Source organism: Dicentrarchus labrax, unplaced genomic scaffold, assembly GCF_905237075.1.
Source record: "Dicentrarchus labrax unplaced genomic scaffold, dlabrax2021, whole genome shotgun sequence".
NCBI classification, from domain to species: domain Eukaryota; kingdom Metazoa; phylum Chordata; class Actinopteri; family Moronidae; genus Dicentrarchus; species Dicentrarchus labrax.
The window spans coordinates 12,969,451-12,989,075 of NW_026136713.1; the positions used below are offsets into that span (position 1 = coordinate 12,969,451).

Consider the following 19,625-nt stretch of genomic DNA (forward strand, 5'->3'; position numbering starts at 1 on the left):
GTTTTAAATGATGAGCGTGATTTATGGTGTGAAGTAGAGGATGGTTGGGTGTTCCTATCCCATCGGTGTTAAAGATCACACCTGTATCACATTATACAAAATATGTGTAATCATTTGCCACTGAACTTCCACCTGGGGAAGAAGTGTCCTTACTAGCACCTCCACTGGTTGAGATGGATGAAAATGAATTTCACACTGTCTGATAAATAACAATTGCCTTCATGAAGATGACCTTTTACTAGAATAGCAAGTATTGACATGGTCTTAAACAAGAATAACAACTAGTTAATCCTACAGCTAACGAACCGTGAAGGAGTGTTATGTTTTGATTGGCATACAGCCAGCGACGTTAAGTGTGTTTAATGTTAATGCTGCAGCACCAGGTACAGACACAGGCTGTTATTCAGTGTTGTATTGCAGCTAATAGTTCACAGTTCACAGAGGTGGAAAACAAGGAAGTGCCGGTTTCAGACTACGGCGAGGATGGCGCTTCGGGCAGTTGGGAGACATTTGTGGCACGTCCAGAGGGACTGTTTGAAGGTAATCGCAATGTCGTTGACTAAAGTTAACGCTACATCTACCGTCTATAGTCGCTAACACTCTTTTTTTTTAAGGAGCGAAATTGACCAATGTAGCGACAGACTTTCCATTAGACAAACGAAATACGCCACCTGAACTACCGACTTGTAAAATGGGCTCATATGATAATTAAAGTTAACGCTACTGTATTTATACTCGACTGTAACGTTTATCTATATTACGTTAGATATGTTGGCCCTCGTTGCTGGGCTACGTCAACGTTTTTGCTGTTCGGTATAACTACAGTAGAAGTCCACCTTTCAGATCTGTTTACAGGATGCAGCACACTTTGACCACTCAGCGGCGCTACTGTGACCAGGCGGCTCCCTGCACAGACATATATACTTGTGTGGTTATAATTCAAATCCAAGATTTTACGTTGATTTTCACGACTCAGTAAATGCACAGACTTTTATTTTGGAAATAAATCAACAAATTAACTTACAGTCCATTGTTTTTGATAAAGGCATAATCTGTCATTTCTTCAAGTAACGTTACAGCATTATTTGTAGTTCTAATCCCAATATTCACATGCTTTAGGTATTTAATTTCCCCCCACTGGAAGCTATACTATTCATCACTACAGCAAAATGCATAAATCTAATTGGTAGGTGTATTTAAAGTGGCTCTTATTTGGATCCCCACAATGTCTATAAAGTGATTGTGCCCCTGGTAACATGTCCTACATTGTCCCACACAAATATACTCTTTGTCCCACATTTGGTTTGTTGCAATCTGCTCAACCTAAGCAGTGCTGTATTGTATTATATAGTATTGTTGTTGTTTTTCTATCCCTAAAGTGTATTTGTTCTATCACGTATAGACTGTCTCTATCCAAACACTTGGAGTTGTCAGATTCAAAACAACCTGTCCAATTGAAGTGAGTCATTTGGATCATTTGGTTCTAACAGTGAAAAGTGTCCCAGACACAGTCAACTTTTATACTTCAGTCCTTGGCATGGAGGTCATCACTTTCAAGGTATGAAAAGGTGTTTTGTACATCAAATGTATTATTATTAGTTGTAGTATTGTGATTAGTATTAGTAAGATTAAGTATTGCTAATTAATTAGTTAATAATGTAAGTAATATCATTATATGTGCATTATTCACACATGGATCAGGAAAAGTAAAATACTCTTGTTCTTTTGGTTTGATAAACCATCCACTAGATGGCAGGCTTTGATTGTGTGTCAGCTAATAGCGCCACTCTCCACTCAGTCACTCATGAGAGACCTCGAGCTTTCAGACAAATCTCAACACCCACACATGCCATCTCTGCATTTTCAAGGGAAACCGTAAGGCTCTGGGATTCGGGCAGCAGAAGTTTAACCTTCACCAGCTGGGCCAGGAGTTTGATCCCAAAGCCAAGCATCCAGTGTCAGGCTCTGCAGACTTGTGCCTCATCACCAAAACCCCTCTGGCCACAGTAGCTGCACATCTGAAGGTCTTTTGTCTTGAATTACTGATGTCTTAATCTTGTAAAGTGACCTCTAGTCACTTTTCGTTACCATTTTGGGATTAAGGCGCCACTGAAATGCTCAGTTTCTGTTGTCTTGTCTGCAGGTCTGTGGAGTCGAGATAGAGGAGGGTCCAGTGGAGAGGACTGGAGCTGTGGGGGCCATCACCTCTCTTTACTTCAGAGATCCAGACCACAATCTCATCGAAGTGTCAAACTATAACCAGACAGCAGAGGGATGTTCTTGAGACATCTTTGACCTTGTTTGTGCACGTAAATGCATCCGATCACTGCACTAGTTCTGTCTGTTGGACCCACTTTGCGCAATTAGCTATGAAGATTGAGACCAAAATTACTGTAATTCAAACAACACAGGCCCTGCTTTCAGACTAGGGTGGAGAACATCAGTTAGCCGTGCAGAGACCTGTGTAGTACTGCAGACCAGAGGTTGCATTTAATTATGCGTAGAAAAGGCTAAAGAGTTATATGACCAAATGGGTACTTTTGAACAGTGTTTTTACTGTGTGAAGAAAAACTGAATCGATGCTTTTTCAGTGGAAAATAAAAAGGTTCTTACCTCTACTAAAGACTCTACTTTATGTCAAAAAACAGAAATAATAAACAACTCTTTATAATATGATAACCTTTTTCATCATGTCTTTATATATTATAAAGTTAATAATTGTTGTTTTTGCATTATACTACTTACTGTACAGCACTCAGGCTGGAAGCTCAGATAAGACCTGGAATAAGCAAGAGACTCCATTTTTCACTTATTTACCTCACATACAGTACTCACTGAATATCTAGAATAAATGAATATAAATATATATATATATATATATATATATATACTGGGAGAGAGACGATGCATAGTTATGCTTGCGGAGGAGTTTGTGCATTAAATCAAGTAAACTGGAGAGTTTCCAGGAAAAAAATAGCTTTTTCAGTTATAATCACTGTGTGAGCTGAACGGGATTATTGAGCTTGTCTTTGTGTAAATATGCAAATTCTGGCCTCTGTGTTCTCTATTTCTAGTATTTAATGTTTCTTAAACCTTCTGGGCGCTGGCATACATCACACCCAGTGCAAAAAACCTTACAAAGACAAAATAAGATAGACCAAATATGAGGTCAATAAGGGCATTTTTCAATAACCAGTTCCCCACTGGCGTATCCTCAGTATGGAGTATCCCCACCCTCAGTTGCCAATTCCCCATATTTGTTACTTTTCCTGATATAAGACGCACAAAAGTGCTAACAGATGTGTTTCACTGTCCTCTATTAATTCAGCGCATACGTTTTGTCTGCGATTGTATGGACAGAGTAAGGTGGGTTATAGAGGAAAGGGAGCATAATTTCTCCAGTTACTGACTGTAAACACTGGGGCTTACTGGCACCCATCAAACACAACCTGTTCTGTCATTGTTGTATGGAAACGCCATCTATGTCTTACCTATAGTATAGCTGTTGGAATCTAGACCAGGAATGCCGGCTCGGGGAACATTCCCCTTCCTCTGGCTTGATTATATTATATTTTTGACATCATGTCCAAAATATGTTTATTTCATTTTTTTTATTAGTTGTTTCATGTCAATTTGATCAACTTGATAGAATAAGAATGAAAAAACAATTCTGTTTTAAAATATTTTGGTTTTTTTTGGCAAAGGTCAAAGGTGCCCATGACTGTTGGTTGTTTGGCCCGAGACAAAAGATATGATATAAAATGATGACATATAAAACATTTATAGAAACTGCTGTTTGCATTTAAAAAGAAATACAATGCTGGTAATGTAAATATCAGACTGTTTCACTTTCTTTTAGTACTTGAACATTGCAGTGGTTCTCTCTCTCGGTGGCTATTGTGTGGTCTTGTTTGCTTGTGGGTGGAGAGAATCGCAAAACCGAACCTTCCCTTCCTTGTTTTTGAGTGTGTGCCAATACAAAGGTCTCCTGGTTATAGCAATAGGATATTTTTCGCTGTGAGAAGCTCAAGAGTAAGGTGAATTATCAATAGGGGAAAGGGAGCATAATTTCTCCAGTTACTGACTGTAAACACTGGGGCTTACTGGCACCCATCAAACACAACCTGTTCTGTCATTGTTGTATGGAAACGCCATCTATGTCTTAGCTATAGTATAGCTGTTGGAATCTAGACCAGGAATGCCGGCTCGGGGAACATTCCCCTTCCTCTGGCCTGATTATATTATATTTTTGACATCATGTCCAAAATATGTTTATTTCATTTTTTTTATTAGTTGTTTCATGTCAATTTGATCAACTTGATAAAATAAGAATGAAAAAACAATTCTGTTTTAAAATATTTTGGGTTTTTTTGGCAAAGGTCAAAGGTGCCCATGACTGTTGGTTGTTTGGCTCCAGACAAAAGATATGATATAAAATGATGACTTATAAAACATTTATAGAAACTGCTGTTTGCATTTAAAAAGAAATACAATGCTGGTAATGTAAATATCAGACTGTTTCACTTTCTTGTAGTACTTGAACATTGCAGTGGTTCTCTCTCTCGGTGGCTATTGTGTGGTCTTGTTTGCTTGTGGGTGGAGAGAACCGCAAAACCGAACCTTCCCTTCCTTGTTTTTGAGTGTTTGCCAATACAAAGGTCTCCTGGTTATAGCAATAGGATATTTTTCGCTGTGAGAAGCTCAAGAGTAAGGTGAATTATCAATAGGGGAAAGGGAGCATAATTTCTTCAGTTACTGACTGTAAACACTGGGGCTTACTGGCACCCATCAAACACAACCTGTTCTGTCATTGTTGTATGGAAACGCCATCTATGTCTTACCTATAGTATAGCTGTTGGAATCTAGACCAGGAATGCCGGCTCGGGGAACATTCCCCTTCCTCTGGCCTGATTATATTATATTTTTGACATCATGTCCAAAATATGTTTATTTCATTTTTTTTATTAGTTGTTTCATGTCAATTTGATCAACTTGATAAAATAAGAATGAAAAAACAATTCTGTTTTAAAATATTTTGGTTTTTTTTGGCAAAGGTCAAAGGTGCCCATGACTGTTGGTTGTTTGGCTCCAGACAAAAGATATGATATAAAATGATGACTTATAATACATTTATAGAAACTGCTGTTTGCATTTAAAAAGAAATACAATGCTGGTAATGTAAATATCAGACTGTTTCACTTTCTTGTAGTACTTGAACATTGCAGTGGTTCTCTCTCTCGGTGGCTATTGTGTGGTCTTGTTTGCTTGTGGGTGGAGAGAACCGCAAAACCGAACCTTCCCTTCCTTGTTTTTGAGTGTTTGCCAATACAAAGGTCTCCTGGTTATAGCTAGAGGATATTTTTCGCTGTGAGAAGCTCAAGAGTAAGGTGAATTATCAATAGGGGAAAGGGAGCATAATTTCTTCAGTTACTGACTGTAAACACTGGGGCTTACTGGCACCCATCAAACACAACCTGTTCTGTCATTGTTGTATGGAAACTCCATCTATGTCTTAGCTATAGTATAGCTGTTGGAATCTAGACCAGGAATGCCGGCTCGGGGAACATTCCCCTTCCTCTGGCCTGATTATATTATATTTTTGACATCATGTCCAAAATATGTTTATTTCATTTTTTTTATTAGTTGTTTCATGTCAATTTGATCAACTTGATAAAATAAGAATGAAAAAACAATTCTGTTTTAAAATATTTTGGGTTTTTTTGGCAAAGGTCAAAGGTGCCCATGACTGTTGGTTGTTTGGCTCCAGACAAAAGATATGATATAAAATGATGACTTATAAAACATTTATAGAAACTGCTGTTTGCATTTAAAAAGAAATACAATGCTGGTAATGTAAATATCAGACTGTTTCACTTTCTTGTAGTACTTGAACATTGCAGTGGTTCTCTCTCTCGGTGGCTATTGTGTGGTCTTGTTTGCTTGTGGGTGGAGAGAACCGCAAAACCGAACCTTCCCTTCCTTGTTTTTGAGTGTTTGCCAATACAAAGGTCTCCTGGTTATAGCTAGAGGATATTTTTCGCTGTGAGAAGCTCAAGAGTAAGGTGAATTATCAATAGGGGAAAGGGAGCATAATTTCTTCAGTTACTGACTGTAAACACTGGGGCTGTTGGAATCTAGACCAGGAATGCCGGCTCGGGGTAACATTCCCCTTCCTCTGGCCCGATTACATTATATTTTTGACATGTTAACAAGATGCATATGCTACTATTGTGTGGTCTTGTTTGGTTGTGGTTGGAGAGAATCGCAAAACTGAACACCTGTAATTCATCCTTATTGTGGTTGAAGGCCATACCTTGCTTTTGAGTCTGTCCTCATACAAACATTTTCTGGTTATGACAAGGGGATATTTATAGCTGTGGGAAGATTGAGAGGTGAATTATCAATAGAGGAAGAGCGGCCATCATTTCTCCATTTCCTGATGGTAAAACTTAACACTGAGGCTTATTGTTGTATGAAAAATTCCATCTGTCAGTTAGTATAGTGGTAGAGAGGAGGCACAGTTTCATCAGAGGTTTTACAACTATCGCATGGTCTTGTTTGCTGTAGGAAGAGAGAATATAAACCGTTCACCTATAATTCATCCCTATTATGGTTTATCAAATTCTTGTATTTACAATGTAAATATTTCCTTATATTATAAAACACTGCAATGCAGGGAGTGTCCAAAAGAAAACCTTCTCAGTATTGCAACATACAATTGATATGTATAGATAACGATCCTCAAAATAATTCCCATTTAAACTTTTTCCTGTTGCCTGGCTACTCAGAAAGTCCCTGCAGTTATTACTTAATGTTTTGCTTATTTGCAGTGTGTCACAGTTCCAGTATTTCCTTATTGCTGTAGTCACAGGAGATATTCTTATTTTACTGCTGTTCAGTAACAATTGTTCCTTCTCCTAAAATACCAAATTATTTCCTCATTAGTCAAAGTGGTATCAATGATGGTGTTATTCTTTTTATACTTCATAAGGAAATGTCAACCAAAGCAATAACTTTACATTTATGTGCTTTTTTCCCCCATTTATGGTAGCTGTGTGCCATTTGAGATAATATGTTGCCTAAAAATCTGTAAACCATCCTGTGGAGCCTACATCCTATTTTTCTTTATCAAATTGTTCTCCAACTGTCTTTATTGTTCTGAAACTATAACACAACAAATGTTGAGGATGACTAATTGTCACTGTTGCCACCTAAAAAGAGACAAAAATAGCTGAGGTTGTCTCCTCATTAAAAACTTTGTTATGTAGAGTCCAAAAAATAGTTAGCAAGAAAGCTTGTACACACATGACAACAAGCCCCCATGACAACAGAGTGGACCCATATATGGTTATATTTGCCTAGTAACAGAACTTTTGCTCCTTTTTCTAGTCAGACATACAGAGGGGTAATGAGACAAAGTTTAAGTCATTTTAAAAAACTAAAAAGATTCAGGGCTTCTGAGAAAAAAATGTGGAGCCCCAGAAGCTGCCACCCCTCACACATAACTTAGACTGTGTTCAGATGACACTTATAATTGATGTCATTTCCTCCATTGGTGATTTGTATTCATCCAGTTCCATTATAAATAAATGATCATTGCAGCTGAGTACGCTTTAAAGAAAAAGTTTTCCTAATTTTTAAACCTCTAAAAATACATATACCTTTGAACTATCAGCTGTAAAGGGATCTTGGGCCAAAATTTAAGAAGAACCATACACATTTGCCTTTGTTCATTTAACTGATACCAGGTCTGTGAGAGCTGAGAACTGAGAACATTGTGCTGACCTTTTTTGTTTGTCTAAAACCTGAGGATACAGCTGATCAATTCCTGCTTTACCCAATCCCAAGCAACAAAGCACAATAGTTCACTTGTTCACTTAAAAGTTTATAGTTTCATCTGTGGATGTGAAGCTCTAAAAACAATTAAAGCGTGCATTTTTCATTTCAAAATGTTGTGTCGCAGAACTGTACTTAAAGTTTTATACATCCCAAAGATTTCCATATAGTGAAGCGATCAGGTTGAATTACAGAGAAAAGTGTATGAAATAAAACAACAATAAACATTCTCTCTATAAAATGAAAATAAGATTAATTATTAATTATTTCAGTTACTTCCCCAGATCGTCATTGTTGTCCTCTGAACCTACTGTTGTGTGGCTGCTGTTAGACTTTGCCTGTTTATATTTGGAAAGACCCACAAGTCGTTTGACTTAATGATAGACTAATTTCCTTCTTCTTTTGTACTTGATTAACTTTTATTAACACTTTGCACAGCACTTCCTTTTGGATTCCACACACGTAGGCCTGCCCAGACAGGGCCAAGACGTGTTGGTTTCCTTCTGCCCCATGCTGGACTGAGATGGGCAGGTCCATGAAATGGAGCCCTTGTTTCTCCAATTCAGGCATCCACTTCCTCCTGTGCACTTGTTCCACACATTAACTTAAGCACTACATATTGGAATGAGGAAAACAGCTCTTTTTCCCCATCACTGCTCCACATTTAAAACTTGGCTGCTCAGTTTTGTTAGCACTCCCGTGCACCAGTAAAAAGCTCCTTTTAGTGGTGCAACTTTTTTTCTTTTACTCGAATTTCCTGCTTCTTTCAGTTGAAGGACGCATTAATGTTTGTCCTTTGTCATGAAAACTGGACCCCAGACAGCCACCTGGTTTAAATGATTAACTGGCACTGATGAACCTAATGACAGACTAATGTGACTTCATTAGGCACTAAGTTGCATACAAATACAGCATCTGCAGCTCAGCAGGGCTTACACTTGTTGTTGCTTTCATTTTTAGTCTGTGTTTAAATATGTGGTGTTAAGTGAAAGTGATGTCAGTATTTTTCCAGGTCAAAAAGAACACATTCTAGTTTTCTCACAGTTTGTTTTTGAGTAGTTTTATTAAAATCGAAATACACACAAAATTTGCGACATTTGTTTAAATGAACATTTGAACAATCCATAATTTGGCACAAAAAACACAGTACAGTACTTTGCACTATTCATATCTATATGTAAAATATTGATATTTGAAAATTTTAGATCAATAGATAAATATTCCTTCATTTTCCCGTTGCAATATAACTAGAAAACTTTATACAACTTATATTTATTTTCTAATGAAACAAAATAATATAGAATAGAATAATACAATAAAATAAATTTGCATATTGTTCATTAGATAAATATGTCCTGACATGGCTCAACTGACATTTGAAAAAGAGACATAATTGTGTATAGTTTAGTGGCCTATAGCTGCTTTTTTATGTAACATCTTTGTATTGTATTTGGACATGTGATATTCTCCAGAATTGATTTGGATAAATGTGACATTTTAAATACATTTTACAGCAAATGTTTAGATAAAATGTATCTAGTAGTTTATTTATGTACAATAAGTTCTGTTTTGCTGTTATTGTATGTGTCATGTTCATTGCAGTTGTGAGAGAAGGTCCCTGCAGTCCCCGAGTCTGTCCAGCTCCTCCACCACATCAACCAAGTTCTCAACCTTCTCTGAGGGAAGCACCTCTCCTGCGTTGTTTCTGAACTTTTTCCTCAGGCTCTCATTGGTCAGCGGGTTGCGCCAGTGACCGTAGAAGGTGTCACAGCGTCCCTTCAGAATGTCTCCCCCCACAAGTGACACCTGGACTTCGCCATACATGCGGTTGAAATTAGCTGGGTTGTCCTGGGGATGCTCCACGCGAACACGGCTTAGCAGAGCGAGCAGGTCAGGGCGCATTATGGCAGCAGGTGTAAAGGACTGCACTGTCACCTCGCCATCCAGGAGAGCGCTGCAAGCATTGAACTGGAAGGAGTGGCGTGCCTCGTGCTCAGAGTCGGGGAAAGGCCTGTTGATGTACTTTGATTTGGGGACTCTGAGCAGGATGTCTTGGACTTGATCTGGGTGGACAGTGCCAGGCCCAAACCCCACAAGAATCTTATGGACCGAGGCCGCAGCATCTGCCACCCAGTGCATCCCCAGATGGGCAGGGAAGCGCTTAAAGCCCATGTCCTGCTCCTCTAGCAGGAACCTATGGCCATCGTCACTGGGTGACTTTATAGGCTGCGGCACATAGTCTTCATAAAAAGCACTGAAGCCAGCCACCCCAGCAACAGCATCCAGGACCAGAGGACTCGCTTCTAGGCCTCGGGAGGCCAGCAGAGCAGCCTCCAGACCCAAACGTGAGGCATTACCAATGTGGAGGGGTTTAGCCTGAGTGGCAGCATTAGCCATTGGGGCTCCAGATAGAGAAGCAGCTATAGCTAAGGCATGACTGCACTGGGAGTGATCCAAAGACAAGAGGCGAGCACAAGCGGCTGCACTTCCCATGGTCCCCACCACACTGGGAGGGTGAAACCTGGAGATGAGGGAGACAGAAAGAGAAAGAGAGACTTTGGTCAGGTGTTTTGGAACAATTTAACCTTGCGACTCCATCATTGTACAAACAGCAACTCTATTACGTGACTCTCCACATGCAGAGACTGCGTTTTTTTCAGTCTGTCTGTCCAATACTGAAATGACTAGTAATTTTTTTTCGTCATTTCAGTACTTGATAAACAAGCAAATATTGTGGTGGGTCATTTCCCTTGGTGTAAACACAGGCCAAATGGAGTCCTTCATGATATTTGCCTCCACATGGCTAATTATGCACTAACCACAGAGCCACTCAGAGACAATCATAATAACACGCCTTTAACCGCTCATTGACACCACCAAGAGACTGCACATTACACTGCCCCGGCCTCCTTGTAAACCACATTGCAGTGATCAGCAGAGTCAAATGTGGATCATTTTAGGCTTGTGTGGATACCTGTTCTCCACATAGAATACAAATAAAGACTCTTCAGCAAGGGGCTGGCTTTATATTTGTTAAGTGATCACTTAGGGAGACCCAGTAAAGTGCAAAAGCACTGCAATGTTGCTATTACTCTATAAATGACGTCTAATTTGACATGTGCTCTTAGGCACTCACCTCTTGGGGATGTTGTGGGCCTCATTAGAGAACCTCATCAGTCGGCCCTGGATCTCAATGCCAACGTTGAACGCCAACAGGAAGTCTAGGCCACTAGGTTTGCTGTTAGCAGGCATCATATCACTGAGTGCTAACACAGCAGGAAGAACTGCTCCTGAGGGATGAGTTGCTGGGTGCCATGTATCGTCAAAGTCCATGGAGTGAGTCTGCAGCAAAAAAAACCAAACAAACAAAAAACAGTCAAATGATTGTTATGTTTCTGTGCTTCATGAAACAACACAGTAGTTAGCTGTAAACAAATTTTATAAATGGGTGCAATTTAGCTCTCTTCACTCATCTCCTTTGTCTGTGAATTAGAAAACCCCTTTAATTGCCATAACAGGCTTCAACCACTGGAAGCAAATGTAGGCTGCAGAAATGAACTTGACATCCTGATAGCTTCTTTAGACATTCTGCAGACATTAAGTTGGAAATTTCCACAGTCAGTTCATTCAACACCCCTCCCCTGTGGTTGTATGCCCAGACACAGTATAAAATAACTGTAGTTTGTTTGCGGCAATGGGTTTAGTGAGTCTGAATTTGTTTGGTGTTTTGGGGACGATGGTGACCCACCCTTCCCACCTATTTTTACTCACCGCCACTCCATTGACGAAAGCTGCTAGTGTTGGGGAAAGTCTTGTGCCCCTGCGTCCGTACACGGAGCTGATGTCATCAGGAGCATACATGTGCTGGAAGAGACGGGTAAACACAGGGCACTTTACTTAAAAAAGGTTCTGGCATATCACTCTTCAGATGACAGCTGAATACATTTCTTTGTAAGTCAAACACTTTGGAGAAAAAGGTCACTCATCTGTCCACACACCGCCATTGCGCTGACTTACAACTACTGTTTATATAAGGTCAAGCAATTGCTTTCATCTGTCTCATTGCCTCATATCAGATATGACCTAAGAGCATTTTTTTTTTCTTTCCCCTGTGCCTCACCTGGCAGTGCTGCAGAGCCAATTCGAACACGTCTGTTGTGCTGCCAATCAGACCAACTCCAATGCTGTCCAACACCATTCTTTTGCTGCGGTGGAGTACCATAGGAGACAAGTGCTGAGGCTTTACTTCACTGATGAACTTCCCAAAGCTGGCTGTGACTGTGTCCTCAGGGGCCGGGTGTTTCAAGACTGCAAGGGGAAATAACAAAAAGGATGAAGGAAAGAGTAGAGTAGTATTTTTTTTGACACATACAAAATTATGAAACTGAGAGAAATATGTCTTCTTGTGTTTAGACAAGTGGATGGAGCTAAGTTAAAAAGTTAAGTTTACCTTCCACTGCAGACTTATGCAGCCCTCTGACAGCCCATACTGGTCTAATGATTTTCTGTAGGACAAAAAAGTATAGAATATATATAAAAATATATCTTTACTGACACCTGTAAACCACTGAGCGTGAACACATGCAGTGATTTTCTGCCTTTTCTTTATCAGACTCAAATCTAATTAAATGCCTTTTAGGACAATAGCATCACTATAATGAATATTACTCCTGCCTCTTTTGAAAGATCTATTGTGCTGATGAGGTGGTTCTGTAACAGGTGTGGTACAGTGTGGTACAGTGTGTGTAATCTGCTCAACATTTAACAAGAGCTCTGTTAAATTGTTTTCTACTGTGTACTACTGTACAAAAAACACCTACACAGTGCAAGGTATATTATAATATTAGAGTTTTGTACTAGATGAAGTCTAGTTTTAAGCATACTCAGAAATTTTGCATGTAAGTATGAAAAAGATTTATGCCCTTTATTACAATCTGGGGTGTATAGATTCCCATTAATCTAACAGAAATTGGCCTCCTAAAAATATCTTGAAATCTTTACCTGTAATGTGGAGATCATGGTGTAAGTCAGTTGTTTCTCTTGTTGCTCTTCTCTTCTCTTTCTGTTTGATGCGGTAGGTTTGCAGTCAACAGGTTGTTGAAGATGCTGATGCTTCTTGGATTGAGATTGTCTTCCTTATATAGTGGCTCCTGACAGAGGCCTGGGAGGAACAGGGAAGCACAGCTACAGCTCTAACAAAAACATATCAGTTTAAGGAGGAATTTCCACATTGGACATTGCCATCATCGTCATTACCAGCATCACTTTACTCAGAAGAAGAAAATGTGGGAGTGGCAGTGTATGATCCAAGGTGAGCAATGATGTCACCTATCATGTTGCAGACTGTAGTGGGGGAATTTTCTTGAACTCCTCCTATGCCCCCTAAAGCCTTATTTATGACAAACTTTCATCCCTGCTTCAGAATAACTCCAGTTCTGTCTGAGCATCTTCCCCGGTAAGACTTTATTTTAATTTGCTTCATTACTTGCTAGCACATTATTACATGATATAACTTTTAAAATGCTACATAATGAATTGATGGTGATAACATATTTTTCACATGGGCTAAAATATCTACTGTTAGTTGAAAGATGCTCAATGGCACAAGAAAAAATATTACAATGTAAAGTTATTTAACAGAGATTACCAAAATTACCACTATGAAAATGTCTAACATGACAAAATCAAAAACAGTGCTTGTCTTTTGGGTAAATGTCAGTAAATAGAATTCTTAGTTAGGGATAAAATGCTTACTAATGAAAACATTTTCATGACTAAACTGCTGTCTAGTCATAGAGCTTGAAAGTTGAGTACAGCTACTCTTCTATGTCTTTGTGTTAGCCCACTTACGACTGGGCAGGGCCACAGACTCTCAGGTTTCTGTACATGTTTAGGGAGATAAGACAGAAAGGTGCATGAGAGAGTAGAATTGTCCCATTTGACTTAACTGAGTGTTTAGGACTTAACAGTTTGTCCAGTGTCCTTGAAAGTATGAAAGTTTTGTAATTTTAACTGTTGTGTTTTCAAGGTTAGGAATATGCTTCAGTTTTAATAAAGTCAGCAGGAAGATTTTTGATTTTAAACATAATCTTGCGTTTGATCTACATAATCACTCATGCAGACCATTTTTTTTTAAATCAAACAATCCTTTTTGTTGACTCCTGGTGTGTTTACTCTTCATTCATAGCTAGATAAGTACTGTGTTGATCCCTCTGGAAATTTTCCATCCATCTGATCAGAATCAGAGCTGATAAGAAAAACAAAATAGCAAGCATTTCTGCCTGTATTCAATATAACTGACAATTTAGAGATGGCAGGAAGGGGATAAATAAATGGGGCAAATGGGATGCATCAAATGTCCCCAGCTAGAGTTGAACAAAGGATATAGTGGTCAGTACACAGCATCTCAATCTCTAACTGACGTATTGAGGAAAAAAACAAGTTCAACAAATAGCAAGTAGTTCAGTAGTCTAGAAATGTGTGGTTTAGGTACCATGAAAGTGCTTGAATTTTACTGTACAAAGCTGTACAGACCCTATTTATGGTATATTCATGTTCCTTAAAGGTATTATAATTCGCTTATAGCCCTGTTTTTATTTATTTATTTTTTTTTTTTTACAGTGCTTTACAAATAAGGTATTAAGACCATTTTGCTCTGTGACTTGTTTGATGTTTAAAGAGGGTGAGGCTGTGCTTTCCAACTGTAAACAGTGACCTCTCCCTCTCTCTGAATATAACCTGGATGATTACATTCATACTTTAGCAACACAGTGATATTTATTCTTACAATAAAACAACCAACATTCAGACAGTATTCTAAATTTGTCTTTTGGATGATTTCTGCATTTATTACAAAATGTACATACATGCATGTATATACATTCATGTATATGTTGTCTGTGTCATTTTCAGTTTGAAACTGCAGTTTGACAACATAGACACTATGGCAACATCAGATGGGTTTCCAGCCAGTTTCTATGGTGAACCAGGAGTGTTAGGCATGTTATCCAATGGGATCAGTGCATTCCTCGTACTTCTACAGAACTTTAGTACAGCACACACTGGCAGTGAACCAGTAGGAGTGGAGAACATACTTGCAGGTAAAACTTAAAGAAAATCTGCTAAAATAATATAATAAAAGGTAATATAATTTGTCTTTGTAATTTGGATTCCATGTTTTCTTTATAGGTGTTCATCTCATCCTGATTGGTGGTATATGCCAACTGGTGGCCGGACTTCTTTCCTTTAGAAAATACGATCATCTGAGTGGCACTGCTTTCATTGGCTATGCTGCTCTGTGGGGCAGTTACGGTGCCACCCGAATCTACTTTGGTGCCTTCACTGAAACTCCTACAACAGCATCTTTGCCAGATTTGATGAAGACCAATTTGTCCCTGTCCACTAACATGACAAGCAACATATTCTCAAATTCCACCCTTTCCATAAAAGAGTCAGCGATCGCTGGTCTGGTCCCCTATATCCTTTTGTCCTTTCTCCTAGCCTTCTGCTCTGCCACAGTCAACTACATCATGCCTTTTGTCTTTGGGGCCATCACAGCAACCTTAGTTTTTGAAGCAGTGGGTCTGGTAGCAAGCTCTTGGGCTCTTGTAGTCGCTGGAGTTCTGGAGTTGCTCATTCTGATTTTTGCCATGTACGGTTCAGCTGCACTGCTCCTCAAAGGTCTGACTCAACGTCTTATCCTCAAAGGCTTTGGCACCCCTCTCTTTAATGTTCTTTTGCTGGGGACCACCAACTCAGCAAGTGCCCAGAGCATTGGCCAAGAGAAGAAGAAAAACACAAAATACGCAGAGCCCATGGCCTTGGGTTTCTTCTGTGACACTGTTGCTCCCTTCATCTTTGCTTTCTACAGCTTTGGGTACATGAATTCCTTTGTTGTAGGAGCTGCATGGGTCTCAATCATCACAGTTGCCCAGCTGTTCTCCAGCTACTACGCCCATCTGCGCCAAGATTGCTACCACACCACTAAGTTTGGTCTTCATGCCGCATATTGGTTGATCAAGGCTTGGGATGAGTTTGTGGTATCTGCTCTGGTTGTGGAGGACATTAAAGTTGTCTCAGCGAGGGAAACAATGGTGGGAGATTGGTTCTTTGTGATGGCAGGCTTTGTGCTCTGTGTGGGAAGCCTGAACACAGATGTCCTGGAACTGGTCCACAACATGCTGTTTGTCCTGCTCACAGTCTCAACAATCCCACAGATCCCTCTCCAAGGATACTACATCTTCTTTGGTGTAGCTTGCTCCCTGTTCACCGCAGCCTCCCTGTATGGAACCTTCTCACGTCTTATCAACACCATAGCAGAGAAGTCTCTAATCCCTGTAGGAACTCAGCCCATCTCCACTGACCAGTTGAAGAAGGGTTTGAACTGCTGCAGGGCTAGGGAGGGAGACGAGGAGGCACTGCCTCAGACTGACCAGGCTTCAGACGCTCTGTTCTATGTTTCAAATGGGGTTGCAGCTCTCTCAGCTCTTCATGCAAGGGTATCCAGTACAAATCTTGCCTTCCTTCATCTGACTGTCCCTTGGGTCCTCATCTCTGGAGCCATCATCCAGGCCTATGTCAGCCGGCTGCAAGTCACAGGAGGTGGTCGTTTCGGCTCAGTCATCTCATCCATATATGTAGCAGTATGGGCAACGTGGACCTGGTTTAGGTTTGCAGGTATGTCAGTACAAACATGTTTAAATGGAGACTTGCTCTGACTGAATTACACAAAATTCTGATCCCAAGTTTTTTTTCTTCTAGGTAACCTGCTCCAGTTTTCCACAGAGGCAGCCTATGGTTTTACAGCAGGAGCCATTGCTCTCCTGGTCATCAATGCTTTCCTTATGCTGATTGGTAAGGTTAACAAGATAATTGTTTTAAAGAAGAACTAATTAATTAAATTGTTTGTTTCTGAGCTTCTTTTCATTCTTCCATTGTTAATGTCAGCTGCCTATAGGAACCTGGTTTTGCTGTTTCTAACAGCAGTCATGGAGGTTGTTCTGGTCTGTTTCCTGCTTTCCACTTTACAGCGACTTCCATATCAACTAGAAAGTAAGTACAGAGTAGACGAAGCCTCATTCTGAACACATTGTTAAGGTTTTTAAATAGGTTTAAATTAAAGTCACATCTATTAAAAAATCCATCCACTTACTGAAACATTGTGACAACCTTTTCTTCACAGTGGTCATGCTTGCAGTCTTTTCAGCAATTTGCATATATGGAGCTCTGGCATCACTGGTGAACTGCATCTTCTCACAGAGAGTGCTGCCTATGGGCCCTCCATTGATAAAGGTAACCAATTAAGAAACTCCTTTTGCATTCCTCTGCTAATTCTGTAGCAGTCTGACATACTCTATCCTGATCATTTTATTAAAATGTCCCTCCTTCTGTGGTCTGTCACAGGAGGCAGCAAAGCTGGAGTCTGCTTCAGAGCTTCCCTGTCCTGTGGCTAATTCACGACTCACCAGTAGTCTCCTAAAGATTGCTGGACTTCTGGAGGAAGGAGGAGTATGTGGTATTCCCACAGACACTGTGTATGCCCTGGCTGCATCCTGCAAGAATCCTCAAGCTATAGAGAAAATCTACAATATCAAAGTAAGTATGAAAAATAAGCTGGAAGTATAATTTGAGACAGATCTTTAATTCAATTTCAATATTTTGTCATTGATGTGAAACTCATCAGCGTGTTATCTGTGACCTCATCCAGGACAGACCAGCAGAGAAACCCATCTGTATTTGCATCTCTAATGTGGAGCAGCTGGTGACAGCCAAGCCTCCCTTCACTCCTCTACTCTGGGAGTTTATGAGGAATGTGTATCCAGGAGGTATCAGCTGCATCGTCAGCAAAGGAGACTGGCTGTTCAGACTAGGTAAATATCACTGTAAATGCTGTGATTAAACAGTTTTAGCTTATGTTAAATAAACATCAGTGATCAATATTCAACTCACCTTTCAATTTATCTTGATATCTTTTTCTTGTGTAGGAGTGGGACCAGCTTATGACCGTGTTGGTACCAAGGACAGCATCATGATTCGTGTCCCTGACCACACAGTTACAGGCCACCTTTGTAACATCACTGGACCCCTTGCTATCACCTCAGCCAATCCCAGTGGAGAGCCAGACAGCACCCACCACAGCATGGTCATCAAGTAAGTGTCTCTTCACGGAATGTACTGTACTGGGTGGCAACTACATGCACATTCATTCACCCATCCTCTCCTGCCATTTTCTTTTTCCCACAGTCGACTGGGACACAAGATCCAAGGGGTTCTGTGTGATGGGGACTCAAATGAAGTTGTTGCTTCCACCGTGGTCAACTGCCTGAAGATTGATGAAGGTAAAATGCCAAAATATTCCCACTACATTCTCTCTTTTTTGTGGGTTTTCACTGGCACTTTCAAACTCAAGCATGTCGTACTCTTTTCACAGGGACCATCACCATTGTGAGGGAAGGCTGTGTTCCTGCAGTGAAAGTCCAACAGATCTTTGATAGAGTGAAAAGCACTATGGTGTGATTCTCTCATACCTAATCTCTCACCTTCAGAGAGCCTCTTCATGCCTGGTTGGTTACAAAATCCACTTCTCCAGATCCCCCATTTCCTATCACCAATGCAGGGATACTTTATGAAAAATATGTGGAAGAGTGAATGAAATTATTCTTGGCTGTATATTATGTTTTTGGCAAATGTTACAATAAAGCAACCATTTTTCTCAGTTTCTCAGGTGTATGACCCTGGCTTACTTAGGTTAGTTAAAATAATGATTATGAAATTTTAAATATTTATATGAATATGTATTTATACATTTAATATATATACTGTACGTTGACATGAATGTCACACTTATGCTAATTTTAAGGGTGGAGCAAAAAACTTTTTTCTTGTTTTCCTGTTACTGTATGTATTAATGCTCACTGTTCTTGTGCAGAATAAATCTTTGAACATAAACAATGAATCTGATGGGTGTTTTTTAAAGTCTGTGTCCTAAAAGCAAAATAATGATGACACTAATATAAGTTTGAATTTAAAAAATATATATTTAGAGCATTTCTGCCTGTATTCAATATAACTGACAATTTAGAGATGGCAGGAAGGGGATAAATAAATGGGGCAAATGGGATGCATCAAATGTCCCCAGCTAGAGTTGAACAAAGGATATAGTGGTCAGTACACAGCATCTCAATCTCTACTTTAACTGACGTATTGAGGAAAAAAACAAGTTCAACAAATAGGCTATCCAAGATAAGATTAAACTAAACAAGACAATAGAAACCTAAAGACATGGTGCCCATACTACACAGCATACAGACACAGAAATAGACCATTTTCACAGCCACCATATTGACATGAAATAGTCACAGTGGTTACCAATTATACTAATTAAGGTTCTTTTCCATTAAGCAGAGCCTATCCATGTTCACCATCTTAGTTTTGCATGTTAGCATGCTAACATTTGTTAATTAGCACTAAAGACAAAGTACATCTGAGGTTGATGATAATGACAGTTTTGTATTTGTCAGAAACTACAATGGTTGACTGACGGACAGACTCACATCACTATCCCTAGAGTCACGCAAGTCTACAAACTTGTGCTTTATAAACAAAGTTTATAAGTAAGTATATTGACACCTGATGAGAGCTGACAGAAGTTTAAAATCAGTTTTCATTCATGTGTGATGTGAGAAGCTTTATCTTACATTAAGTCAAGTTTCAGGTAAGGTAGTACTGCAATCCTGAAAGAGGTTAGAGTTTCAGTTTTAAGGTGTGACTATATAATTCCCTCTCTTTTT

At 39.6% G+C, this 19,625-nt stretch overlaps 3 protein-coding genes across 4 annotated transcripts; 2 read left to right on the forward strand and 1 right to left on the reverse strand.

The window, feature by feature from the left end:
- The first annotated feature begins 186 nt into the window (after nucleotides 1-186).
- glod5 (glyoxalase domain containing 5) lies at nucleotides 187-2,679 on the forward strand. Its single transcript, XM_051418911.1, has 4 exons — nucleotides 187-540; nucleotides 1,403-1,558; nucleotides 1,869-2,024; nucleotides 2,144-2,679. Exons 1-4 carry the CDS (start codon nucleotides 484-486, stop codon nucleotides 2,282-2,284), a joined length of 510 nt encoding a protein of 169 aa, XP_051274871.1. The 5' UTR covers nucleotides 187-483; the 3' UTR covers nucleotides 2,285-2,679.
- Nucleotides 2,680-8,880: 6,201 nt separating this feature from the next.
- On the reverse strand, nucleotides 8,881-12,933 carry irg1l (immunoresponsive gene 1, like). The gene is made up of 6 exons (XM_051418910.1): nucleotides 12,838-12,933; nucleotides 12,287-12,341; nucleotides 11,957-12,144; nucleotides 11,608-11,700; nucleotides 10,973-11,178; nucleotides 8,881-10,357 (listed from the first exon to the last, which is right to left on the reverse strand). Exons 1-6 carry the CDS (start codon nucleotides 12,853-12,855, stop codon nucleotides 9,430-9,432), a joined length of 1,488 nt encoding a protein of 495 aa, XP_051274870.1. The 5' UTR covers nucleotides 12,856-12,933; the 3' UTR covers nucleotides 8,881-9,429.
- si:ch211-153b23.3 (uncharacterized) lies at nucleotides 12,912-18,786 on the forward strand. 2 transcript variants are annotated; one of them, XM_051418904.1, is made up of 12 exons: nucleotides 12,912-13,147; nucleotides 13,259-13,291; nucleotides 14,749-14,936; nucleotides 15,025-16,512; nucleotides 16,597-16,689; nucleotides 16,783-16,887; nucleotides 17,018-17,127; nucleotides 17,239-17,430; nucleotides 17,543-17,705; nucleotides 17,820-17,985; nucleotides 18,079-18,173; nucleotides 18,266-18,786. In XM_051418904.1, exons 3-12 carry the CDS (start codon nucleotides 14,780-14,782, stop codon nucleotides 18,349-18,351), a joined length of 2,655 nt encoding a protein of 884 aa, XP_051274864.1. In that variant the 5' UTR covers nucleotides 12,912-13,147; nucleotides 13,259-13,291; nucleotides 14,749-14,779; the 3' UTR covers nucleotides 18,352-18,786. The 2 variants fall into 2 exon arrangements, with proteins under 2 accessions (XP_051274864.1, XP_051274865.1); XM_051418905.1 differs by lacking the exon at nucleotides 13,259-13,291.
- The last annotated feature ends 839 nt before the right edge of the window (nucleotides 18,787-19,625 follow it).

Bases quoted from the DNA above. Each gene is read 5' to 3' on its own strand.
- glod5 (XM_051418911.1), top strand. From the start codon at position 484: ATGGCGCTTCGGGCAGTTGGGAGACATTTGTGGCACGTCCAGAGGGAC. The intron at 541-1,402 runs GTAATCGCAATG...TATCACGTATAG, and splicing joins TCCAGAGGGACTGTTTGAAG to ACTGTCTCTATCCAAACACT. The intron at 2,025-2,143 runs GTCTTTTGTCTT...TCTTGTCTGCAG, and splicing joins CAGTAGCTGCACATCTGAAG to GTCTGTGGAGTCGAGATAGA.
- irg1l (XM_051418910.1), bottom strand. The intron at 12,145-12,286 runs GTAAACTTAACT...TTCCCCTTGCAG, and splicing joins GCATAAGTCTGCAGTGGAAG to TCTTGAAACACCCGGCCCCT. The intron at 11,179-11,607 runs GTGAGTAAAAAT...TTTTTGCTGCAG, and splicing joins CTTTCGTCAATGGAGTGGCG to ACTCACTCCATGGACTTTGA.
- si:ch211-153b23.3 (XM_051418904.1), top strand. From the start codon at position 14,780: ATGGCAACATCAGATGGGTTTCCAGCCAGTTTCTATGGTGAACCAGGA. The intron at 16,888-17,017 runs GTAAGTACAGAG...TTTTCTTCACAG, and splicing joins ACTTCCATATCAACTAGAAA to TGGTCATGCTTGCAGTCTTT. The intron at 18,174-18,265 runs GTAAAATGCCAA...CTCTTTTCACAG, and splicing joins CTGCCTGAAGATTGATGAAG to GGACCATCACCATTGTGAGG.